The 23,778-nt window shown below is 40.6% G+C and overlaps 3 protein-coding genes across 3 annotated transcripts in view; 2 read left to right on the plus strand and 1 right to left on the minus strand.

The window, feature by feature from the left end:
• Positions 1–6,611: 6,611 nt before the first annotated feature.
• The window catches only part of LOC113064655 (trichohyalin-like), a 70,765-nt gene continuing 53,598 nt past the window's right edge, over positions 6,612–23,778 (plus strand). Inside the window, exon 1 of the mRNA XM_026235517.1 lies at positions 6,612–6,850. Within this exon, the coding sequence (XP_026091302.1) occupies positions 6,835–6,850 (16 nt within the window). The 5' untranslated portion in view covers positions 6,612–6,834. The remainder of the gene's footprint in view (positions 6,851–23,778) is intronic.
• On the minus strand, positions 8,808–12,570 carry LOC113064674 (uncharacterized). The gene is made up of 2 exons (XM_026235548.1): positions 9,369–12,570; positions 8,808–9,155 (listed from the first exon to the last, which is right to left on the minus strand). The coding sequence occupies exon 1, from the start codon at positions 11,405–11,407 to the stop codon at positions 10,397–10,399; it is 1,011 nt and encodes a 336-aa protein (XP_026091333.1). The 5' UTR covers positions 11,408–12,570; the 3' UTR covers positions 8,808–9,155; positions 9,369–10,396.
• LOC113064658 (uncharacterized) lies at positions 15,434–19,763 on the plus strand. The gene is made up of 2 exons (XM_026235521.1): positions 15,434–18,813; positions 19,184–19,763. The coding sequence occupies exon 1, from the start codon at positions 15,492–15,494 to the stop codon at positions 18,606–18,608; it is 3,117 nt and encodes a 1,038-aa protein (XP_026091306.1). The 5' UTR covers positions 15,434–15,491; the 3' UTR covers positions 18,609–18,813; positions 19,184–19,763.

A 23,778-nucleotide genomic window follows, 5' to 3' on the forward strand; every position in this document is an offset into this window, starting at 1 on the left:
TCAACTGAGCTTATTTGTAGTATTATTAACTCGATTAAGGCCTATTTATTATAAATTAATTTTAAAATAAAAATGTGTAAAGCAATACACTTAACATGTTATTATTAATAATTAACTTTGAATAGAATACTCTTCAAATTGAAAATGAATAACTTTGAGTGTATGTATTTATACACATGCAAATAAGTCAAACTGAAACCGGTTTACACAAACATGTACATAATAAAGAGCTGAAAACATGAAATAATATTCTTCTTAAATTCTAAGACTGTAAATCCTGACTAAATAAATGAAATCAAGGGAAACATTTTGAAATAGGTTTGATTTCATTGCATCTAAATGTGTCACGATGCCAGGATGTTTTTTATTTTTTATTTATTTATTTATTTTATGTTCTATTGAGCCATTGATGTCACATGGACTGTTTAACTGATGTCTGATTACTGATTACTGATGACATCAAATGAAAATGAGAAAAGCTGACTTGGGAACTAGCTGAAATTTAATATACATGTTTTTTATATTTGATATTATTTCAGTTTTTTCCGTATTTTATTTCAAGTAGTTAATATAATAACATTTGACAGACTTTGTACATTAAGGAATCAGGTTGCTACAGTATTTCCAAACTAAAAAAAATAATTATTATTGACAGAACCATATCTTACAGTGAAATAACTTTTTAAACCTCAGAATAACCAATAATAATTATTATGAACAAAGGGGTGGTGACAATAAAAATTATAGATAGGCTATTGTTAAAAAATAAAGTAGGCTATATCGATAAAAGTATTTAAAATATATTATAATATAATATTAATATTAACTGATGTTCTAACTATCTTTCTGGGCCTGAATGTTTCAGTTGCGTTGCTGAAGCTCTCAGATTTCATCAAAAATATCTTATTGGGTCTGGAATTAATAATTAATGACAGAAATAAAAATGTTTTGGGTAAACTATCCCTTTAATGCTCACTTTTGGCTGCGTGCGTCTTGCGGAAGTACATTGTGGTCGGATCTACTTCTCTGTGTTTATATCTATGACGAATCACGCAGGTACCTCCGCAGCGGTACCTACCCGACCCAGTCTAAATAGTCCGAATATAAACACTTATTATAGGTGTACCGCAGTGATTCAGGTCAAGCCAAAAACACTGGAAATTTGATTCATGATGCAGGCTTTTCGCTTATTATAGAAATGCTGTACATTTTGAACGCAAAAAAGTTAAGGAAAGTTTTTCCATCAAATATGTTGAATTAAAATATTTGGAATTTATATTTATAAATAACTTCAAGTTAGGATCAGGTAGCAATATTTTTCAAATACACTAAAATAATTTTCTAATTCAAAATTATCGACTACTTTATATTTTTTAAATTGCTTTTCTGATATTTTACTCCACCTGTGAGGCAAAACACCCCTGGGTCCAAATTAATTTTTTTAAAATTAGTTTAATATGCTATATTTAGGATATTTATCGTTTTTCAGCATTTTTGGACTGATTTTAAAGCACTGGTGTTGAAATGGCTTCAGGTTCAGGTAAGAATCAACTTATGTACAGAAATATAAAGCAACGTTTCCTCAATGATTTATGAAGTATTTATGAAACATTAGACAATATAAGGCAATGGTTAATTTCGCTTTTATATTTATGTTTAAAAGTGACATTTAACACCAGAAATAAACGGACATAAAAAGCTAAATATTTATACATAGATGTGAAATTGCGTTGAGGAATAATGTCGTGTAAATGGCTTTTTATTTCACTAGCAAAAAATGCTGACTAAACTAAACTGTATTTTGTCGAGTTCAGGAATCAGCAACGTTTTCCAAAAGGGCGTAATCTAGACCAGTTTTACTGTAGAGTTGTTTTACGGTTTTATAATCGTTTTTGTTTTAATATAATTTTCAGTTTTGCTTTATATTTCCTTTTCATTTTCACTAGTTGTTTTAAATTCAGTTTTTATTCTGTAAACACGTTTCTTTTTAGTTTTTCAATATTTTAGTTTCGGTTTCAATTTTGCAACGTCACCACTGCTCCATGCCCCTCTCGTAAAAACAGAATCGACAGGAGAGTTTAGCATTGTGCATGTGATGGATGGTGATATTAATATGTGTAGATTATTCTTCTATTACATTCAGGGCCATATTAACACTATACCTCAAAATCCCCCCCTCCGGACATAATTAAGGTGATTTCTCAAATCAAATTTATTTTATTAACTTGTCCAAATACCGTATTTTTTGGACTATTAATCGCACGTAGGTTTAAGTCGCATCAGTCCAAAAATACGTCATGATGAGGAAAAAACATAAATAAGTCACACTGGACTATAAGTCGCATTTATTTAGAACCAAGATCCAAGTTAAATCATTACCGTCTCCAGCCGCGAGAGGGCGCTCTATGCTGCTCAGTGTAGACTACAGGAGCACTGAGCAGTATAGAGCGCCCTCTGGCGGCTGTAGACGGTAATGTTTTAACTTTAACCCTCTGGAGTCTAAGGGTATTTTTGGGGCCTTGAGAAGTTTTGTCATGCCCTGACATTTGTGCTTTTTTCAGTTTCTTATAAATATCTAAATGGGTAAAGTCTAATATCACTGTAATCAGCACAAACTGGGCTATAATAATATGTGAAACCCATGCATGTACATGATTGTATTTTTGAGAAAAAAAATGTTATGCATGGTTAGTGAAAAACTAAAAATGTTAAATCACTTGAATAAGGCAATAAAACACATACATAAAATTGGTTGCCGGAAAAGTTGAGAACTGGAGCTTGTAGCCTAGAATTTTTCTTTCTGAATGATGTGAAAATCATCTTGTTTACTCACTCACAGAAAACAATATATTGATTTAAATTTTCTAAAACACTTTTTGTTGGTAAAAGTCATATGCGAGTAGGCGTCAACTATCATGAATATCATTGTGATTTACACCTGAGAAGACAAAGGCCTGCATAATGAGCTGCATAATGAGCCTCTCATTCAACTGTGCCACTGTGAGGGAGGACTTACAAGAAAGAGAACAAAATAAAAGTATATAATTTTATGTTTGTAGTTTATTAAGAATATATTTAATTATCCCACAACATAATTTAATATCCACTTGGGGGAGCAGTTAAACAGTTTATTAGGAACAATCAAAGCTGACTTTCAAATTTTTTGGCATCCTTTCTCTAGTCACACAATCCTTCAGAAATCCTTTTAACAATCTTATTTTCTACCAAATAAACCCCATTTATTATCATCATTATTATTATTATTATTATTATTAATGTTGAAAAGAGCTGATAATATTTTTCAGTTTTTTTAGGGGGAATAAATCGAAAGAACTGCATTGTTTTTACATTTGTTAGAGTTATCTTTATTTGTCACATTTATATTATTTACATCAAGCTTTTGAATGGTATAGTATTGTATATTGTTATTGAAACTTCATAATGTTTCACTTGATTATACGTTTAGTCAGGAATTATAGTTTGGAAAAAGTATTTGGAAAAAGTCTAACTAGTAAAATGTTTACACGTTATGTGAAAACTAGTACAAATAAATAAAAAGAGACTTACTCATGTTTATGATCTCTGCAGAATAAAGTGCTTCATTCTTTTTTCTGAGGAAATCCATTTCTCAAATCCTCAACCACATCACATCTTTTTGGGGTGAATTATGTCTTAGTCCTCTCATCGCGAAGCAAACAGTAAAATAAAATAAAAACTTGAAGAATAGTCTGGCTGCTTTTTCTTCTGTGTGGGCGTATTCAAGCCACGCGCTTCAGTTTGAATCTGAATAGCGCGTTCAGCGCGGGGGCGTGGTCACATTAGATATAATGAGCGGAGATATGAAAAATAGACATCGCGTTGTTTTCATATGGATTACTTTATCTCAGAATATTTGTTTTCGGCACTTGTTTAGTTTAAAAGTAGACATTCCAGGCTTTCTATAGATATCTCTCTCATGTCTCTTCGTTAAGTATTCACGGAGTTACGGTTCATTTTAATGAAATGTTTGTACATGACGATCAGCGGAGACAAAGACTGTAGACAGCGCACCTTGTTTGTTATCTTTATTTTATAAGTGCACAAAGGTTTTTTGTTATTATGTCTGTATCCAAAAAAAACTAGACCCTTTACAGATTCGATTGATGTATTGCTCTTATCTGTACGATTAAAACTGAGAGTGTAATTTAAGTTCTTTTCGGGGTTATCAGGAGAAAATGACTCAAAACGCATATATGCGTTAATCGACTCGAAAGGGTTTTAACTTCAATGGTAAACAGCAGGGGCGTGTCTAGGGGGAGGCTGGGGGAGGCAGTGCCTCCCCTAGGATAAGCCCTGCCTCCCCGAGAAACGGACTGTCCCTCTGATGATAAATAAACATTTAAAAGTTGATTGTTTTGTGCATATTTTTCCATCAGTAGCAGATGAGTCTGACCCAACAAAAATCCAGTTTGGCGCTGTTTGACAGTGCTCGCGTGCTTCAGACTTACGGGCTCAGAAAAAGTGCATCATGTGAGAATAGAACGCCAATGAAATGTTTACCTGGCAGAGCCTTAGAGCAGTGGCGTGTCCACAAGGGTGGCACAAATGAGCTTAGCCACTCCAGTTGCCACCCCAAAACAGCGTATGGGATCGAAGTGCATTGAGAGCGGAACATCGTGATTTTGACTGAGACAGGGTTTTTTTGAAAGTCAGAGAATTCTGCGACTACGACTTTGAGGTCCAACGCTAAAGTGCCTCGCGGTCCGGTCTGCCCCCTGTCCTCAATTTCTGCCGGGGGTAGTATATTAATATTTTTGGTTGTGGACGATAAAAATGTCTCCACGATCTTGCCGCAGCGCACATTCTATCAGCTGCAGTTCTGGCGCCACGGAATTATTATAATACATTAACATAAGTGTTATCTCAACGGTAGAGTTACTCAAACAGGATACTGCACTTATTCACAAAATAATAATAATAATAATAATAATTATTATTATTTTGCATCTGCTTTAAATCCTTACTGCTTATTTAAAAGTTTCATTCGTGTGCTTTTCTGACGTTCGGTTCTACATGACAAATAATCAGGATAAAATCATGATTTCTAAAAAATCAAATAAAAACAGACTTATTAGATTTTTATTATATCACTCAACCCCTGAGGGAGAACAAACCCATACAGACTCCACACCCCTGTAAAATAATAATAACATTTGCCTATGTCAAGCACCACTAATAATAAATAAAATTAAATAAACAAATAAAATAAAATAAAACCATATTTAAAAATAGTTATGTTGCCTCTGCTAATGAGATCATAAATTCAATTCTTATAGTTTCACAAAAATATCTTTTATTTCAAGTCTCCAAGTCTCCTTACCCCCTGTAGCCTAATATGTTCTCTTTTATCTAGGCCGCCTACATGTTTACATTTATTCATTTAGCAGACACTTTTATCCAAAGCCACTTACAACCAGAGAATACCATTCAAATACTGTTCTCATACTGTTCAAATGAGCATATGCATTTTTATTATTTTTTTACCTGGGGCCGCATTCACAAAGAAACTTATAAGAGGCTAACTGGTGAATTTATGGTAGCACCTACGTCTGGAACAGCTTAGAAGAAACAAATTGATTTACCTCTTGTCTATACAAACGTGACTTCAGATTAATTTTAAAAAAGCCTACTCGTGTAGCAAGTCTTCTCACAAGCAAACACCTGTCACTCATCATCAGGCAATCACCGTGATCTGTTCTATATATGAATCTGTGAATAATAATAATAATATCATCATCATATTATTAATGTTGACCGGGTTTAACCAACTTTTATGTGACAGCCCTATAGTCTAATAGGGGCCCTGTACCTATCTCTGGGTTCCTGGCTTAGAAAAAGATATGCACTAAAACAGACTGTGTGTAGTATAGCTTAATTTTGCGCCGATTTTTTCAGTTGTTTATGTTGCCCCCCCAAAAAAGCCAAATGCCCCCCCAAACATGACATCCTGGTAACCCCTCTGGTAAACAGGGAGAGCAAGCAAGAGTGCAGTCAATCGCTTCTGTGTCATTGTCGTCCTGAGATCATTCTTCACTCGTTTCGATCGAACTTTCGATCCCTGGAACATTTTGAATTGTAGCTAAACGGTCTAGCGTCCTTGTCTTCCTTTAACTTTCTGTTTGCAAAACCACTCAGTTGACGTCTGTCCATTTTGATTCATTTTCTGTAGCTGTAAAAAAAAAAAAAAAAGACACATTTGTGCGTACTTGTTGTGGACCAACTCAACTCTGACAGACTGGGTGGGTACGGAAGGGGGGGCTGATAGTAGTCATGTAATATTTATTTATTAATAATTTATTGTTATTGTTGTTGTTGTTAAGTTAGTGTTCATAAATGAGTTATGCATGGTCTTTTAAGAAATTCAAGTTAATAATAAAACAATTTACTAAAAATATTTTTAAAGCTTGTGTCATGTGGTGTCCCCCTAGTTGTTGTGAATGGTTGGTGCCCCTGGACACTGGCCCAAGTGCCCTCTCGCGGCTGGAGACGGTAATGATTTAACTTGGATCTTGGTATATATATATATATGTGTGTGTGTGTGTGTGTGTGTGTGTGCATTGAATAATGAAAATGCGTTTGTTTCTACTTAAATTTAATTGAATGGACCGAACTGGAATGCATAATTTCAAGTTTCCTTCTCAATTTACTCAAAGAAAGAAATATATTTTTCACACACACAATTAATAATGTTAATTATTCATTTTTTTCAGCCTCTGCAGGCGGGGCACAGATGAGGGTCTCTCATCTTTGAATGTTTTTCTTTCGATTTTGATTTCAAGGCGTATAGATGTTGAAATGGCGTCAGATTCAGGTAAGAATCAAGTTAGATACAAAAATATGCAGGAACGTTTCCTCAATGATTTATAAAGTATTTATGAAACACTACAGTAGTCAATGGTTTACTTCGTTTATTAGGCTAAATGATTTTTTCACTGCGACTTTACATTTATGTTTAAAGTGACATTGAACACCAGGAAGAAACTAACTGCAAAGGTCTTTTAGTTCTTGGTGACCATGTGCAAATGGCTTTTTTTTTTTTTTTCAATATGAGCAAAAATGCTGCTTAAACCAAGCTAGGCTACAACGTTAATAAATTATACTGAAAACGTTTTTGTATTTTTCATGAAAAGAGTCGATAGTTATCGTATGTCATTGTTTTTTTTTATTTTGATTTCAAAGCGTTGTTTAAACGGCATCAAGATCAGAAATCAGATATACGTATATGCAGCAACGTTTCCTTAATGATTTATGGAGTATTTATAAAGTATTATCCAACATAGGCAAAACGTTTAGTTTATTAAGTTATATTTAGCAGTACTCTCTAGGAGAAAGAAGCTAATAACCTGCAAAAGGCTACATCTCACATACATTTTTATAGATATAAAATATTATTATAGTTTTTCGCTTTTACCGAGTGGAAAAAAAGGTTCGCAGTGCACTTTTTTCCGCGCACGTTATCAGATCAGAGCTCTCACTCTGCAGGCGGATGCGGTTTGTGTTGGTGCAGATGCAGCACGGAAGCAACTGTTTCCGCGCCGAATCTATTTTTGCTGTGCTGCACAAGCTGACAGCGCATTGTTCGCGGTAAAAAAAATAAAAGAAAGAAAATGGATTGACAGGCAAATGTATTAATAACACCATAAATGCATATTTAATTATAATAAAGTCTGCGATTTCCAGTCAATAGGCTATGTGGCTTTTTGGATAGGAAAAGTGCACTTTAAGCTGAAGGCAACACAACAGATGACACTCCTGGAGGTATAAAAGCAAAATTCAAATGCCCCTCAGGCATGCTTGTAACAAAGTCTTAAATGCTAAAGAAAATGTACGATGGTCGGCTGTTTCTCTCAGTGGTTTTAATTTAAAATATTTGTGATAGCCTTCTACCTTTTAAGACGTTTTGTAAAGTTGGCAAGAATATTAGACTTTTCCGGATCAATAAACGAGCAAAAAATAAAATAAAAATAATTAATAATAATTGTAATAATAATAATAATAATCATAATAATAAACTTTTTACTACACAATCTTTTATTTTGTATTGATGTTGAAAACGAACTACAAGCGAGTTTCCTCAAAACAAGCTTTGAGTTTCCCAAAAGCTTCATAAGCCTAAGAAGTTCATAAAAACAATCGTAAAACTGATCTTAAAAGGTTAGTTCACCCAGTAATCAAAATGATGTAATTAATAACTCACCCTCATGTCGTTGCAAACCCGTGAGACCTCCGTTTATCTTCAGAACACAGTTTAAGATATTTTAGATTTAGTCCGAGAGCTCTCAGTCCCTCCATTGAAGCTGTGTGTACGGTCTACTGTCCATGTCCAGAAAGTTAAGAAAAACATCTTCAAAGTAGTCTATGTGACATCAGAGGGTCAGGTAGTGCTTCACATATATCTGAATTTAATGTTTTATAATTTATTTTATTTTTTTATTTTTTCATTCATGCTTTTATACACTTGTATTCTTTAGGAAGGGAATTAAACTTCCTGCAAACTCAGTTCAATTCAATTCAAGTTTATTGGTATAGTGCTTTTTACGATACAAATCATTCCAAAGCAACTTTAAAGAAAATTAAGTTTCTACAATATTTAGTAGGAGATTATAAGTGGTGACTGTCAATTTATGCGCATATGACAGGAATTTTCAGAAAAAATTAATACAAGAAATAGTCAATCAGATGATGAACACTATTAACAGCAATAATTATGATGCAGTCACACATGTAGCAATAATTGTTAGTTCTGTTGTTGATTCAGGGTTAGCATCATCTGAGGTCCTCTGAGGGTCAGCATCATCTCTTCTCAGGTGTTCTGGATCCAGACTGGAGCTTGTGTAAATGGATTGAAAACATAACTGTTGTAGTATAACTAGCAGGAGAGCAGTGATCTGCCTGCCTGGATTATTGTATGTTAGTTGTATTACGTACTGTATGTTTCTAGTGCTTGTGTTATTTCGGCTTGTTCCCTCTGGTTGTTTCGGTTTTGTTTTTGCCGTGTTGGCCTTTTAGTTCTCATTTTTTAATAAAGTGTCTCTTGCCATTGTAACAGTGTTGTCTCTGCGTTGTGTTGTGTTGAACTCGGACACCAAATCGTAATTTTAAGATGGATGTTTATTCTGTTGATTACATAGAACAGCGGTGATCAGCTTCAGTCATCACCCTCGTGGATATTATACTGAAGGTGAACATTAAACTCGATATTACAATACATATAACAGTGACATAAATCCAAATCATATAACATACTTCTAAACACAGACATAATTCAGTATTAAACTATAAAATGATTATAGAATTACTGAAAAATATTTAAGACATGGAGCACTCACACACTGCGGCCATTCACACTCTTGACTGGCGCGAGTCCAATGACTCTACCTGAACCCTTAATCATCCTACCAGATCTGGGCGGAGAGTGCAATTAAAGGGGCCATACATGAAAATCAATGTAGCAAGTGGAAGCACATATTTGACCTGTTACACTCCCCCCTGTTGAATTCCACTTGCTTCTGCACAAATAGCTCCAAAATAGTGACCAAAAAAAAAAATACATACACATTACAGACTACCGAACTACATCAGATACATAACCTCAATAACCATTTACATTAAGAAGAGAGGATCAAAAAATAAAATAAAAATAAAATAAAAAGTGTTCCAAAGTGTTCAAAATTTCATGAAATTGTCAGTTCAATTCAGTGTAGACACTATTCCCCACAGGAATTAAAGTGAAAAGAGGGGTGGCCAATCCCCTAGACACTCTTTGAAAAACATGCCCGTTACATGTTAGCTAACCAATGACAATTCATACATTTGGACGCACAAGTTGCTCAGCAGCGAGACTTCACTCCAGTCTCAAATTATTAATATATCACATTCTCTCAAAATAACCAAATTACATGAATAAAACATCACTGTAACATTTAAATTGACATTAACTAATACCCGCAGAATGTATACCAGGAAGAAAAGCAAAAGATCAGTTACCATTAAAAAAAAACAAAAAAAATTATAATAAAAAAAAATCGCTCAAGCAACATATTTATGTTCACCCCAGAACTTTTTGCTGGTTCATTATCTCAATGAATCTAGTCACTGGTTTAAACAATCTACCAGCCCTGGATCTCACACGACTTAGTGAACTTCCAGCAGGGAAGTTATGAACACTGGTATTTGACTCTGAATTGTTTTCCTCAAAACGACCACCAATAGGTGTTGAAACAATCAAAGAAACAGAAGCATTATCAACTTGCTCTACAGCAGATTCATGTACACTCTTGTCCATACTCTTAACATCCTCATTACCCTCTGGTCCCAGCTGGGCATTGTTAGAGCTGTCAATCACATTATGGTCTAATTAATTTGCCTGAGTCGGATCCACAGCCTGTGTTGTTTCAAAATCATCTGTAGCTTCCTCCACATTGTCCAAGTCTGCATCATCAGAAGGTAGCTGCGATACCCACTCTCGTGTTCTGTAATTGGTAGCATCCACAGACACGTCAGCAACCACAGAATCAACGCTCTCTGAGCCACTCAGGTGGTCTTCGGATGGCTCACCTTCCAAATCATCATCAGGAAGAGGAAGAAAGTTAACTGGCATTATAAGGTTACGATGTACAGTCTTCACAACACCAGTACCGCTGTGCTGAATTCTGTAGGTATGACTGTCTGCATTAAGTCCAACAACAGTGTACACAGTATCCTCCCAAAGGTTAGCAAGCTTCCGTTTTCCACGTGCTCCTTTGTTGGCAAGCAAAACTCTATCACCAACATCAATTGGTCCGACCTTAACTCTCCTATTGTACAAATCAGCATGTCTCTTAAGCTGTTCCTTGGCAGATGCTTGAGCGACACACATTGCTTCCTTCATATCTCTCCGAAGAGCCAGGACGTACTTGTCATAAGACAAAACATCAGGATTGTCTAGAACAGATCCAAACACCAGGTCAATGGGCAGCCTTGGAATCCTCCCAAACATCAACAGGAAAGGAGCATACCCTGTGGTCTCGTGGATGGTGCAATTATACGCAAAAGTGAGCGATTTGAGTACCTGCGGCCATTTGTGCTTGGTCTTTGCTGGCAGAGCACGTATCATATTGCCCAGGGTTCTGTTCATCCTCTCACAAGCGCCATTCCCCATAGGATGATATGGAGTTGTCCTCGATTTCTGGACTCCAGCGATATTCAATAGTTCAGCGATCAGGCCACTCTCAAAGTTGGTTCCTTGATCAGAGTGAATTCGGCTTGGGAAGCCATAAACACAGAAATAGTTATGCCACAGTTGATGTGCCACTGCTTTGGCAGACTGATTTGGACACAAAAATGGCATTAGCCATTTTTGTGAAGTGATCTGTAACAACAAGAACATCCAGGGACCGGTTGGCAGAGTCCTCCGCTGACCAATAGTCTATGCAAACGAGTTCAAGGGGCTCGGTTGTAATGATGTTCTCCAACGGTGCACAACCCTCCGGTTCGGGCGTCTTGCTGATCACACATCGACGACAGCACCTCACATACTCCCGCACATCCTTCTCTAGGCCAAGCCAAAAGAACCTTTGCCCCGCAAGATATAGAGTCCGCTGCTGACCTTGATGTCCTGCTTGATCGTGAATGCCTTTCAACACCATGGTTTTCACTGCATCCGGCACAACATACAGGTAAGTTTTTCTCTTGGTGACACTATTCTTTGAAACCCTGTACAACACACCATTTGTTACAAAGGTAGCGCAAAAGCGCCATCTAGTGGCTTTTAGTAGATGTGCTGGAAGTGATTGTACATGAGAATAACAGCTACGCCACAGGAAAACTGTTCCTGAAGTCGCGATGCAGTGTTGGGGTTAATTATTAATAACTGTGTGCGTCCATTTGAGAAAAGTGAGTCTCTAATTTTTCATCATTTGTTTAAGATTTATTATATATGTGAATATCTAGAAATAATCGAGTATTTGGGTAATACATCCACTCGATAGAATTGATGAGTCATGCCATATCGTTAGTATAGGATGAACGTCATTGTAAAATGTTCATGCACGTTGTTTGTTAGAGATTGAAGTGTTGCTCTTGGATTATTGAAACACATACCTTATTATTTGTTATGTACAATTTAATAAGTGAAGAAATTGTGACTTCTAAGTTATGATTCAGCCTGGTTAAGCTGTTGTATTGTGCTAGACATGATGCTTAGCTAATCAACATCAATAATTATGCTTTATGTAACATTGATTACTGTTTTGTTTATTTGCAGCCACACACACACAACCAACATGCTTATGATTATGATCTAAATCTACCATCTCCATAAACATAAGCTGAGTGCCAACTGCTGCATCCAACTTTGTACCTATATTGTAAAGTGTGGCAATGTTGCTGTCGAATGTATGTCTGTGCTGCTGAAGAAAGTTCAGTAAACTGTTCAAACTGATTCCTGCCTCCTGTCCTGCGTTCTGACAGACGCTCCAAGGCGAGAACTATAACCTCCTAAGCACCTGTGGTCCTTTCTCTCAAACAATTTGGTCCTTCGAGCCGGATATCAGTGCTTACCTTGGTTAAAGATGGCTACGTCTAAAGACAAGAGTGAAGTCCTTCCAGAATCTGTGCGGCCAAGACGTCAAGTCCGACTGCCAGCCTATTTGTCAGACTACCAAGTAAATGTATCCAGCCACAGAGAACTGGCTTCCTCTTATACAGCAGATACTGCAGCACAGACTACATTTAGACGAGAAGAGGAGTGCAGTGCAGAGAGTGATGGAACTGCTAGGAAAGTGCCTTCAGCTGGTTCAGCATCGGCCAGACCTGGAAGTCAGTATTCGACAAGAGATGAGTGGGGAACCTTTTATGCTGAATTAGAGGACATTCAAGCTCAGCTTGGCCAGGACACCCAGCTCATACGGAGTTTACGAGATAGAGTGCGCCAGCATGTATTATCCAAATGCTGTGGGGAGGAAATCCCACATGCAGATACACGCCCATTACTGAGAGATGACAGAGTTTCTTCGCCTGCAACCAGGCAGCCCCTTTCAAACCTTGCTCACTTATCATCCTCACCAGCCTCCTTCTCAGCCTCATCCCAAGTCTCATCACTCCAGACCCAAGTATCAGCTGTGTCCTCAGGCGAGTCCCATTCAGTTACCCACCTAACACCACAGAGACTCAGAACAACATTGGAAGTAAATCCACCTCCTCAGGAGGACGAGTCATGGCCTGAACCACCACCTTCTGTATGTGATGATGCACCATACAGAGCTAGGGAAGAGCGTGAATTCCCAGTCAGTTATGCTACTTCTATCAGTTATTCAAACCCAGTGGAATTAGCTGTGGAGAGAGCAGTAGCACAGCCCTACTATGCACATTATGTTCCAGCCTGTGTAAACTCATTCCAGAATCCGTCACTCAGACCTGACCGAGGGGATATAAGAACTAACCCCATTTCACAAGATACACAGGGTCAGAGCAGTTCATTGTATCCTTCCCTCGCACGCCCTCCAACTCAAGCTCCGTATTCAAGGCCCTATTCTACACCCTGGCCGAATGTTGCTCCACCAGCTCAGCAACAATCTATGTATGCTCCACGATCAGTGCAACAGACTGAACCATGGCTTAAACACTCAGAAATGCCATACAGCCAGCCACAGCCATCGCCTTACGAAACCTTTCCCACATCACTGCTAGCACAGGAGAAAGTCTATCTAGGCCCTAAACCACGAATCCCCATGCTGGTTCATCGAGATCCTGCAGAATTCGCCAGGTTGAAGATGTCATTGGAGAATCTACTGCCAGCTGATACCACCGAGCTCTTTAAGTACCAGATATTGGTTGACCATCTCAAATTAGAGGAAGCCTCCCTTATTGCTGACTCTTATCTGAACTCTGCCACCCCATACTCTGACACAATGAAAGCCTTAAACGAGAGGTTTGGTCAACCGCATCAGTTAGCCCTCAAAAGAATTGCCCAAGTCATGGATGCTCCTGACATCAAGCGAGGGGATCATGAGGCATTTCAGAGGTTTGCACTACAGATCAGAGCTCTTGTGGGGATGTTGGAAACCCTTGGTGTAGAGGGAGAAGTGGAGTTGAAATGTGGTTCCCATGTTGCCAGACTGCTTGGCAAACTACCTCCAGAGTTGCGTGCAGACTTCCGGCGACACCTGTATTATCAGTCCGATTCAGTTTATACATTACCTGAATTCTCTAAGTGGCTCCAGTACGAAGCATGGTGTCAGGGCCATACCGAACCATTCACCAAAGCAAATCCTGAGTGCCGAACCAAGCCAGCCCGCCTAACCAGACCAGCCACGGTCCTCCATGGTGCCAAAGCTGCCTCACAGATAAAGGGCCCAGATCCAGGAACTAAAACATCCACCTCAAGTAGGAAAAGGGGTAAAGTGCTACCTTATTGTCCATATTGTGAAAGCTCTGAACATTTCTTAAGTCAGTGCGCTACTTTCCAGACTTTCACTGCTGAGCAGATCCGTACATGGATTACTGATAACAAGAGGTGCATACAATGTGGTAGATCTCATGCTGTTACACATTGCACTCTTAAGAAACCATGCAGCATTTGTCAAAACCAACACCTTCAGATACTGCATGAAGTCAATTCCAAGGCAGGTAAAGAGGGCATATGCATGTTGAGCTCTGCAATTGGCACTGCTTACTTGAATCGTCCAACAGACTGCAGCCGGGTATTACTGAAAGTGGTGAAAGTTTGTCTGCAGTATCGTGAACGAGTTCTGGAGACTTATGCTGTCCTTGACGATGGCTCTGAGAGGACTATTCTTCTATGTGAAGCAGCAGATAAGCTTGGCTTGCGTGGAATCCCTGAGGAACTGGCATTGAGAACAATCAGACAAGAAACCCAAGTACTTCAAGGAGCCTCTGTCTCTTTCAGTGTTTCCTCTGCCTCACAGCCTAAACGGAATTACCACATTAGTGGTGCATTCACTGCTCAGAATCTGGGACTGGCTGATCATTCCTACCCACTAGCCACCTTACAGAAAAGGTACCGGCACCTCAGAGGCTTGCCACTTGAGCCATTCGATCGAGTATCTCCTCTCCTTCTCATTGGAGCCGATCAACCTCATCTGATAACTCCAACAGAACAAGTGCGTCTGGGACCACCAGGAGGACCTGTTGCTATACGGACCAGATTAGGGTGGACACTACAAGGCCCAGCCAGAGGTCTACCACACCATCCTAGATCCCAGAACTGTTACCTGACCTCAGTAAACCCTGAAACAGCTGAACTTCTGAGAAATGTGGAGAAGTTGTGGCAGGTGGACACGCTACCATTCAAATCAGAGAAACAGGTAACTCGATCACGAGAGGATCAAGAGGCACTCTCACTGCTGGAAAGTAAAACCATCCGTGTTGAGCATAACAAGGTCCAGCACTATGCAACCCCTTTGCTACGGAAGAGAAATACTTCCCCTTTTCACGCAACTAGAGATGCTGTCATGCCAAGTCTCCGAGGTACAGAGAAACGACTCGCTAAAGATGAAGACAAAGCCTCAGCATACATAACAGAAATCAGTAAACTTGAACTGGCAGGCTCAGTACGCAAGCTGACCGAGGAAGAGGTTGCACAGAGTGAGGAATCATGGTTCATTCCTCATCATTTAGTACATCATAATGGGAAGAACCGCCTAGTATTCAATTGTTCTTACCAATTCCATGGCCGCAACCTCAACGAATCTCTTCTTCCTGGGCCAACCCTCGGTCCGTCACTCCTGGGGGTGCTGCTTCGTTTTCGCGAGCATGCCATCGCGATAAGTGGAGACATAAAGGCCATGTTCCACCAGGTCTGCCTCCTGCCTGAGGACAAGTCCCTTCTTCGGTTTGTGTGGCGAAACCTCTGCCGTGATGTGCCTCCTGTGGTGTATGAGTGGCAGGTCCTGCCATTTGGCACCACATGTTCTCCTTGTTGTGCCACCTTTGCCCTCCAAAAACATGTGCACGATCACAGCAATGAGGAAGAAGATGTCAGGAATTCGGTAGATAGGTGTTTCTATGTAGACAACTGTCTACAGAGTCTACCGTCAAAAGCTGAAGCCAAAGAATTACTTGACAAATTGCGAGTCCTGTTGGCATCAGGGGGCTTTGAGATCCGCCAGTGGGCTAGTAATGCCCCTGAAATTCTCAGCCATCTTCCTCAAGAAGCTCGCTCAAATAATGCTGAACTGTGGCTCACCCAAAACTCTGCTGATATTCAAGAGTCTACATTAGGACTAAGATGGCACTGCCCTACAGATACCATCGGCTATAAGCATAGACTGGATGACTACGGCCCAACAACAATGCGTACTGTGTACCGTACTTTGGCCAAACAGTATGACCCTTTGGGGCTAATATTGCCATATACAACTCGAGCCAAGGTGATTGTACAGCGACTCTGGGATAAACAAAGGGAGTGGGATGACCCATTACTACCTGAGGAGCTGCTGCAAGCCTGGAATGCATGGGTATCAGAACTGCCTGAATTATCTCGTATTACCTTACCTCGCTGCTATGTTCCCACAACAATGGACCAACCAGATGTGACAAGAGAGGTCCATGTGTTCTGTGATGCATCTGACAGAGCATATGGATCAGTGGCCTACCTACGCTCTGAAGATGCCTATGGTGGAGTTCACCTGGCTTTCCTGCTGGCCAGATCTCGAGTTGCACCAAAAAGACAACAATCCATGCCAAGACTGGAGCTATGTGCAGCAGTCACTGGAGCTCAACTTGCAAAGCTGATAGTCAGTGAGCTCACCTTACCCATCAAGAGAACAATCCTGTGGTCCGACTCGACCACCGTCCTGACATGGCTCCGGTCAGACTCGTGTCGATTCAAGGTCTTTGTGGGAACCAGGATTGCTGAAATCCAAGAGCTCACAGATCAGCAGTCATGGAGGTATGTGAGCTCCACCCTTAACCCAGCAGATGACCTGACCAGGGGCAAATCCTTGGTGGAACTAGCACAAACAAATAGGTGGTGTCAAGGCCCCTCCTTTCTCTTGCAACCACCTCATGAGTGGCCTGAAGCTCCAGCTTGGACATATGAAGAAGACCCTTCGGAGTTGCGACGGTCCTTGTTCTGTCATTTCATCTCAACCAGCTCGGATAAGTCTGTCCCTGATTCAAGTCAGTATGCTACATGGAGTGAACTAGTGGAGGCCACAGCACGCACACTTCAGCATGATAAAGCAGAGCAAGACGTTTCACCTCCTTCCAGGGCTTATCAGCAGGCAGTCCTTTTCCTCATTAAACAGTCCCAGCTCGAAAGTTTCCCGGAGGAATACCACCTTCTCAAGGCCAACAAATCAGTCCCTTCCAGTAGTCGCCTTCTTGTTCTGGCTCCTGAATTTGATGCAACAGATGAGATCATCCGAGTTGGCGGCCGCCTTCGTAGAGCAGAGGATTTGGATCCAAACTTCAAACACCCTATTGTGCTAGATCCGAGCCATTACATCACCAAATTATTAATCCAGGATTGGGACCAGAGATTATGCCACCCTGGACCAGAGCGTGTCTTCGCTGAACTTCGGCGGTCTTACTGGATATTGAGAGGGCGCGAGGCTGTCCGGAAGCACCAGTATGCCTGTCTGGAGTGCCGAAAGTTGAGATCTAAACCTGTTGTACCAAAGATGGCTGACTTGCCTCCTGCTCGACTCCGTTTGTTCAAGCCAGCATTTTATTCCACTGGGATGGACTGCTTTGGGCCATTCCAGGTGAAGATTGGCAGGCGTACAGAAAAACGGTGGGGTATTATATTTAAATGCCTTACCACTCGAGCAGTGCATCTGGACGTACTCACCTCCATTGATACAGATGCCTTCTTGATGGCTGTACGGAGGTTTACCGCACGCCGTGGTACCCCTGCTGAGCTTTACTCAGACCAAGGGACAAATTTCAGAGGAGGAGAGAAAGAGTTGAGAGAGGCTTTCTCTGTTATGAGTACTGACCTGCAAGGTTTGCTGGCGAAACATCAGATCAACTTTCACTTCAATCCTCCAACAGCTCCACACTTTGGAGGAGTGTGGGAGCGAGAGATTCGTTCTGTGAAAGCAGCACTTAGCACCACAATTGGAGCACAGAATGTTCCCGAGGAAGTACTCAGAACAGTTTTAATTGAGGTGGAAGCGATCTTGAATTCTAAACCGTTGGGGTATGTGTCATCCAACATCTCAGATGTTGACCCAATAACACCAAATCATCTTCTGATGGGGCGGCCCAGTAGTTCATTTCCGCAAGTTGTCTACCAAGATTCTGAACGCCTAAGCCGCAGACGGTGGAGACAAAGTCAGATACTGGTGGATCACTTCTGGGCCAAGTTTATAAGTTACTACTTACCTGGTCTGCAGCTGAGGCAGAAATGGCAAGGAACTACTGCGGATCTTACAGAGGGGTCTGTCGTGATGATGGTTGATCCCCAATTGCCAAGGGCTCTATGGTTAGTTGGCAAAGTGGTGAGGGTGTTTCCTAGTGCTGATGGACATGTAAGAGCAGCTGAGGTGAAGGTCGATAACAAGAGTTTTACCAGACCTGTGGTAAGGTTAATTAAGCTGCCTGAACTGCCTAATGATGATTAAAATTCAATTGGAACACATTTACACTGCAAATGTGGGGGCGGCTGTTACAAAGGTAGCGCAAAAGCGCCATCTAGTGGCTTTTAGTAGATGTGCTGGAAGTGATTGTACATGAGAATAACAGCTACGCCACAGGAAAACTGTTCCTGAAGTCGCGATGCAGTGTTGGGGTTAATTATTAATAACTGTGTGCGTCCATTTGAGAAAAGTGAGTCTCTAATTTTTCATCATTTGTTTAAGATTTATTATATATGTGAATATCTAGAAATAATCGAGTATTTGGGTAATACATCCACTCGATAGAATTGATGAGTCATGCCATATCGTTAGTATAGGATGAACGTCATTGTAAAATGTTCATGCACGTTGTTTGTTAGAGATTGAAGTGTTGCTCTTGGATTATTGAAACACATACCTTATTATTTGTTATGTACAATTTAATAAGTGAAGAAATTGTGACTTCTAAGTTATGATTCAGCCTGGTTAAGCTGTTGTATTGTGCTAGACATGATGCTTAGCTAATCAACATCAATAATTATGCTTTATGTAACATTGATTACTGTTTTGTTTATTTGCAGCCACACACACACAACCAACATGCTTATGATTATGATCTAAATCTACCATCTCCATAAACATAGGCTGAGTGCCAACTGCTGCATCCAACTTTGTACCTATATTGTAAAGTGTGGCAATGTTGCTGTCGAATGTATGTCTGTGCTGCTGAAGAAAGTTCAGTAAACTGTTCAAACTGATTCCTGCCTCCTGTCCTGCGTTCTGACAGACGCTCCAAGGCGAGAACTATAACCTCCTAAGCACCTGTGGTCCTTTCTCTCAAACACCATTCCTCATCAACAGTTTTCCCCAGTGTTTCATCATTTTCAAGACAGCTGTTGGTTCGTTCATCCGTTCCCTCCTATTAGGTCTCCGTCCTCTCTCAACGAAGCAAATCACCCTTTTTACAACATTATCGTCCTGTTGCCTTTTCAGTAGATATTCATGGGACAGCACATCAACGTCCGATGATTCCGATGGCATTATCATTTGTGGAAGATGAGGCAGCAGCAAAGCATGTGACATGGAGTTATCACTATGCCTACACGAGTGCAGAACAGCTTCTACTTCCTGCTTTGACATTGTACCGGATAAGGAAACTTTAGCTGTATGACATGCAATGGCCATTCCTCCAGTTTCAGAAGAACTGTCAAGGGGGTGAGTTGACCAACGAAAGACATCTTGGACACAGCCTGTGTGCACAGCTGCAGCTTCTGCCAGCAATTTATCATAAGGGACTCTAGTCAGACGATGGAGTACACTAGGGTGGACAAAGGGCTCTCCACTCAGGGCGTCAGCAACTACGTTTTTTGGACCAGGAATGTACTTAATATCAAACTGGTATGGTGCTAGTTTAGCAACCCACCTGTGTTCACAAGCATCCAAATTTGCTTTGGACAGAATATACGTTAAAGGGTTGTTGTCTGTCCAAACCGTAAATTTCTGACCCATGAGCCAGTGATGGAATTTGTCACAAATTGCCCATTTCATGGCATAAAATTCTAACCTATGTGCAGGATATCTTGACTGAGCATAGGTAAGCAACTTGCTCGCAAAATCAATTGGCCTGGCCGTCGTCCCATTGCTAGGAACCGGTGACAATACGGCTCCAAGCCCATTACTAGAAGCATCCACTGAGAGTAGGAAGGTTTCATTGAAATTTGGATGAGCCAACAGGACTTGGTCAAGCAAAGCCTGCTTCAATTTGTGAAATGCTCAACTGCATTCCTCAGTCCAATCTGAAGCAGACAACTCTCTCTGACACATTCGACGCTTCCATTTTCCACGAGGAGCCTTTCTTCCAGCTGTAAGACTGAACAATGGTTTGGCAATGGCCGAACAGTCTTCAATAAACTGCTGGTAAAACACTACCATACCCAGAAAAGACCTAATTTTCTGCTGGCAGGGGACTTTGGTACCCTCAACCATGAGATCTTCCTCAGTGACAGAAGCAATGGCTGTGACTTTTTCCGGATCGGTAGCAATACCGTCCGCACTGATGATGTGACCCAAAATTTTTACATAACTCCGCAAGAAGTGACATTTCTTTGGAGCAAGCTTGAGATTGTGAGTCTTGAGACGCTTAAACACCATTTCTAATCTTGCCAACGACAGCTCTTCCGTGGGTGCAAATACCAGGACGTCATCCAGATAACATAATAGGCTGTTGAAATTCTGATCCCCGAATATAGTCAACATCATCCTCATGAAAGTGGCCGGACTGTTACACAGGCCCTGTGGTAAACGATTATATTCATATAACCCGAAAGGTGATGTAAACGCTGTGTATTTCCAGTCATCCTCATGAACTTCTACATTATAGTAGCCAGATGTGAGGTCCATGGTTGAAAAATAGGCATTTCCACCCAAGGCAGCAAGAGCATCTGCTTGATGGGGAAGGGGGTGCGCGTCTTTGATTGTGCGAGCATTAATCCAACGAAAGTCTGTGCATATTCTCAAATCCCCTGACTTTTTCCAGACTAGTACGAGAGGAGATGCAAACTCGCTACTAGATTTTCGTATGATCTCGCGTTCTTCCATCTCATTCAAAACTCGCCGAAGTTTGTCATATTGATTCGGAGCAAGGCGTCGATATGGCAACCGGAAGGGCTTGTCGTCACTCAGGCGGATACGGTGAACAAAGCCGGTTGCATTTCCACAGTCCAACTTGTGTCTGGAAAAGATAGAATTATACAGAGAGACAAGCTGCACCAGTTTTGTTTTGCAGTCTGCAGACACATCACACGACTCGACATCCAAATCAGCTAAGCCCAAGTCATGTAAGACTGCCATGTCATCAGCAGAACGTGAGTCGGTAGGTCCTGATTTGACTGGTAAACTCGGAGCATCCATTACACTCATCTCATCCTGTCTGTCAGTTAAAACATCAGCTGTTCTCTGAACTTTTTGCTCTAAATCTAATGAGGAACCATCAGAAAATTCATAGCAGTCAAAATCCTGCAAAGCCATGGAAGGAAAAGCATCAGCAAGTGTAGAATTCCTTTTCAAAGTCACCGCTTTCTCTGAGGGGTTTATCACTTTAAGCGGAACCCATCCATCTTCACGCATTAACGCTACGGTTTTCCCGACCAGCACGGTCCTTGGCCTTGATTTAACTCTACTGGGCTCCAAAATGACAGCGCTGCCAGCTGAGATGTCATGAGTGCTTTGCAGCTTGCCCCAAACTAAGTTCTCAGTCATGGGTTCGAGTGACACTGCCTTTTTGATCAATCAATTGATCAGCAATTGAGGTAGGTCTTGGAGCTCATGGTGCAAGCCATAGAGCCAGTGTCAAGCATTGTTTTTGCCTCTACTTTTGTGTAGAAGAGGTCATCGTATGGCTGAAGTTTTTGAGTATTTTGCATAACAACTGTACATTGAGAACTATACTCTTCACATACGCTTTTATATACAGATTCCAGATCGTAATCCAACAATGATCGGGGGTCATCATTAGGCCTCGCACTCACCCCCTCCACATGCAGGCCTAGTCTTTCCCGTATGTGGAACAGCATCTGTCTCAGGCATCACATTAGCAGTGCAAACTTTGGCTTTAGGACACTCTGCACGTGCATATCCTGATTTGTAACAAAGAAAACCCAGATGATTTGCTCTGCGGTGAAAATAAGTGGTGTGTCCAACATCTCCGCACACCTCACATGGTAGAGAAGGCCTCATCCTGTTTCTCTGTGACTTAAACGCATGTCGCTCTGTGCCAGTCTGACGACTTAATTGCCCATGCTCCAAGACACGTTCCAACATTGCTAAGATTCATTCCATGGGTTCAACAGATTCTGTAGGCAGAGTTTGACATAAAACAGACTCAGGTTTAACAGCTTTGTTAACCTTTGTTTCAGGAGGTTGGACAGAAACTTCCTGTTTCAAAAGAGAAATGGCTGGGGACACTCTAGAAACAGAGCCACATCGTCTCTCTCTACAATACTCCTCCAAACGTGCAAGCACATCAGCTGCCGTCCATTGTTCCAAAGGTCTGCATTTGAATATAAGGGAAAGCTCAGGGTCAGGACAATGTCTAATGAACATTACAGTGAGCTCATGGGATAGATTGTCAATTTTCTTGTCCTGTCTTCTCAGACAGTCCTCAGCCATATCCATGGCCCTATTCAGCCTCAGCCAATAATCAAAGGGATCCTCACCAGCGCGTGGAAGTGTGCCATAAAAATCAGCCAGTGGCATGCTAGAAAAAGCTGTGTCAATGAAATGTTGTTTTAACAAATCAAAAATAGGACTCGGCCTTTGGGAAGCAATGCTCTCCCCAATAGAGCGTCCCATTCGTTCTACCATCCCCACTAGTAGTTCCATCGACTCATCCCCTCTCAAACTGGGTTGTTTCAGTCTACTTTCACTGAACTGGGGAGGTGGGAGACTTGAATTGTCATTTACATCTTGTACAGCCTCGAAGGCAGACATTGGAGTAGATGTGAGAGGAGTATAATTAAGCCTGCCTCTCCCAACTGATGGCATAGGAGAAAACATAAATAGACCTCTACCTCTACCAAAACTGTTTTCTGAAGCCATATCCTATATTGACAGTAGCAACAAAGAACAAAATATATATTACTCAAAAAACAAAACAAAAAAACAAATCTACCCCTTTTTTAATGTAATTCAGTCGTTTCAAAACTTCATAAAAGCACTTTCAGAAAAAGAGAAAAAAATAATAATAAAGTCCAGAGATCAATGTTCACTCAGAATTAATTTTCTCAGGTTCTATTTCCCCAAAAACAGTTCTTTATTATACCTCAGTCATTAGAGAAAAAAAATGTATACCTTCAAAGTTCAAGCTTCAATGGTTATTATTGAGAAATAAGTCAATGTTGCTTTTAAATGGATACCACAATACCAGAAATGTGTTCCTCTCAGCAGTGAAACGTGTTCCTTTACTCCACCTTGTGGACAAAAGCGATATTGCACCAAACAGGTCCGGCGCGAAAACTCTCATCACCCACAGCACGAACTTCTCCGGAAAGCTCCGATCAGTCGATTCACCACGTTCCTTTCAGAGTCACGGTCACGGCACCATTGTAACAGTGTTGTCTCTGCGTTGTGTTGTGTTTAACTAGGACACCAAATCGTAATTTTAAGATGGATGTTTATT

This window comes from Carassius auratus, chromosome 47 (assembly GCF_003368295.1).
Source record: "Carassius auratus strain Wakin chromosome 47, ASM336829v1, whole genome shotgun sequence".
Lineage (NCBI taxonomy): Eukaryota > Metazoa > Chordata > Actinopteri > Cypriniformes > Cyprinidae > Carassius > Carassius auratus.

Coding starts and splice junctions, on each gene's coding strand:
- LOC113064674 (XM_026235548.1), bottom strand. CDS start 11,407: ATGTTCTTGTTGTTACAGATCACTTCACAAAAATGGCTAATGCCATTT.
- LOC113064658 (XM_026235521.1), top strand. CDS start 15,492: ATGCCAAGTCTCCGAGGTACAGAGAAACGACTCGCTAAAGATGAAGAC.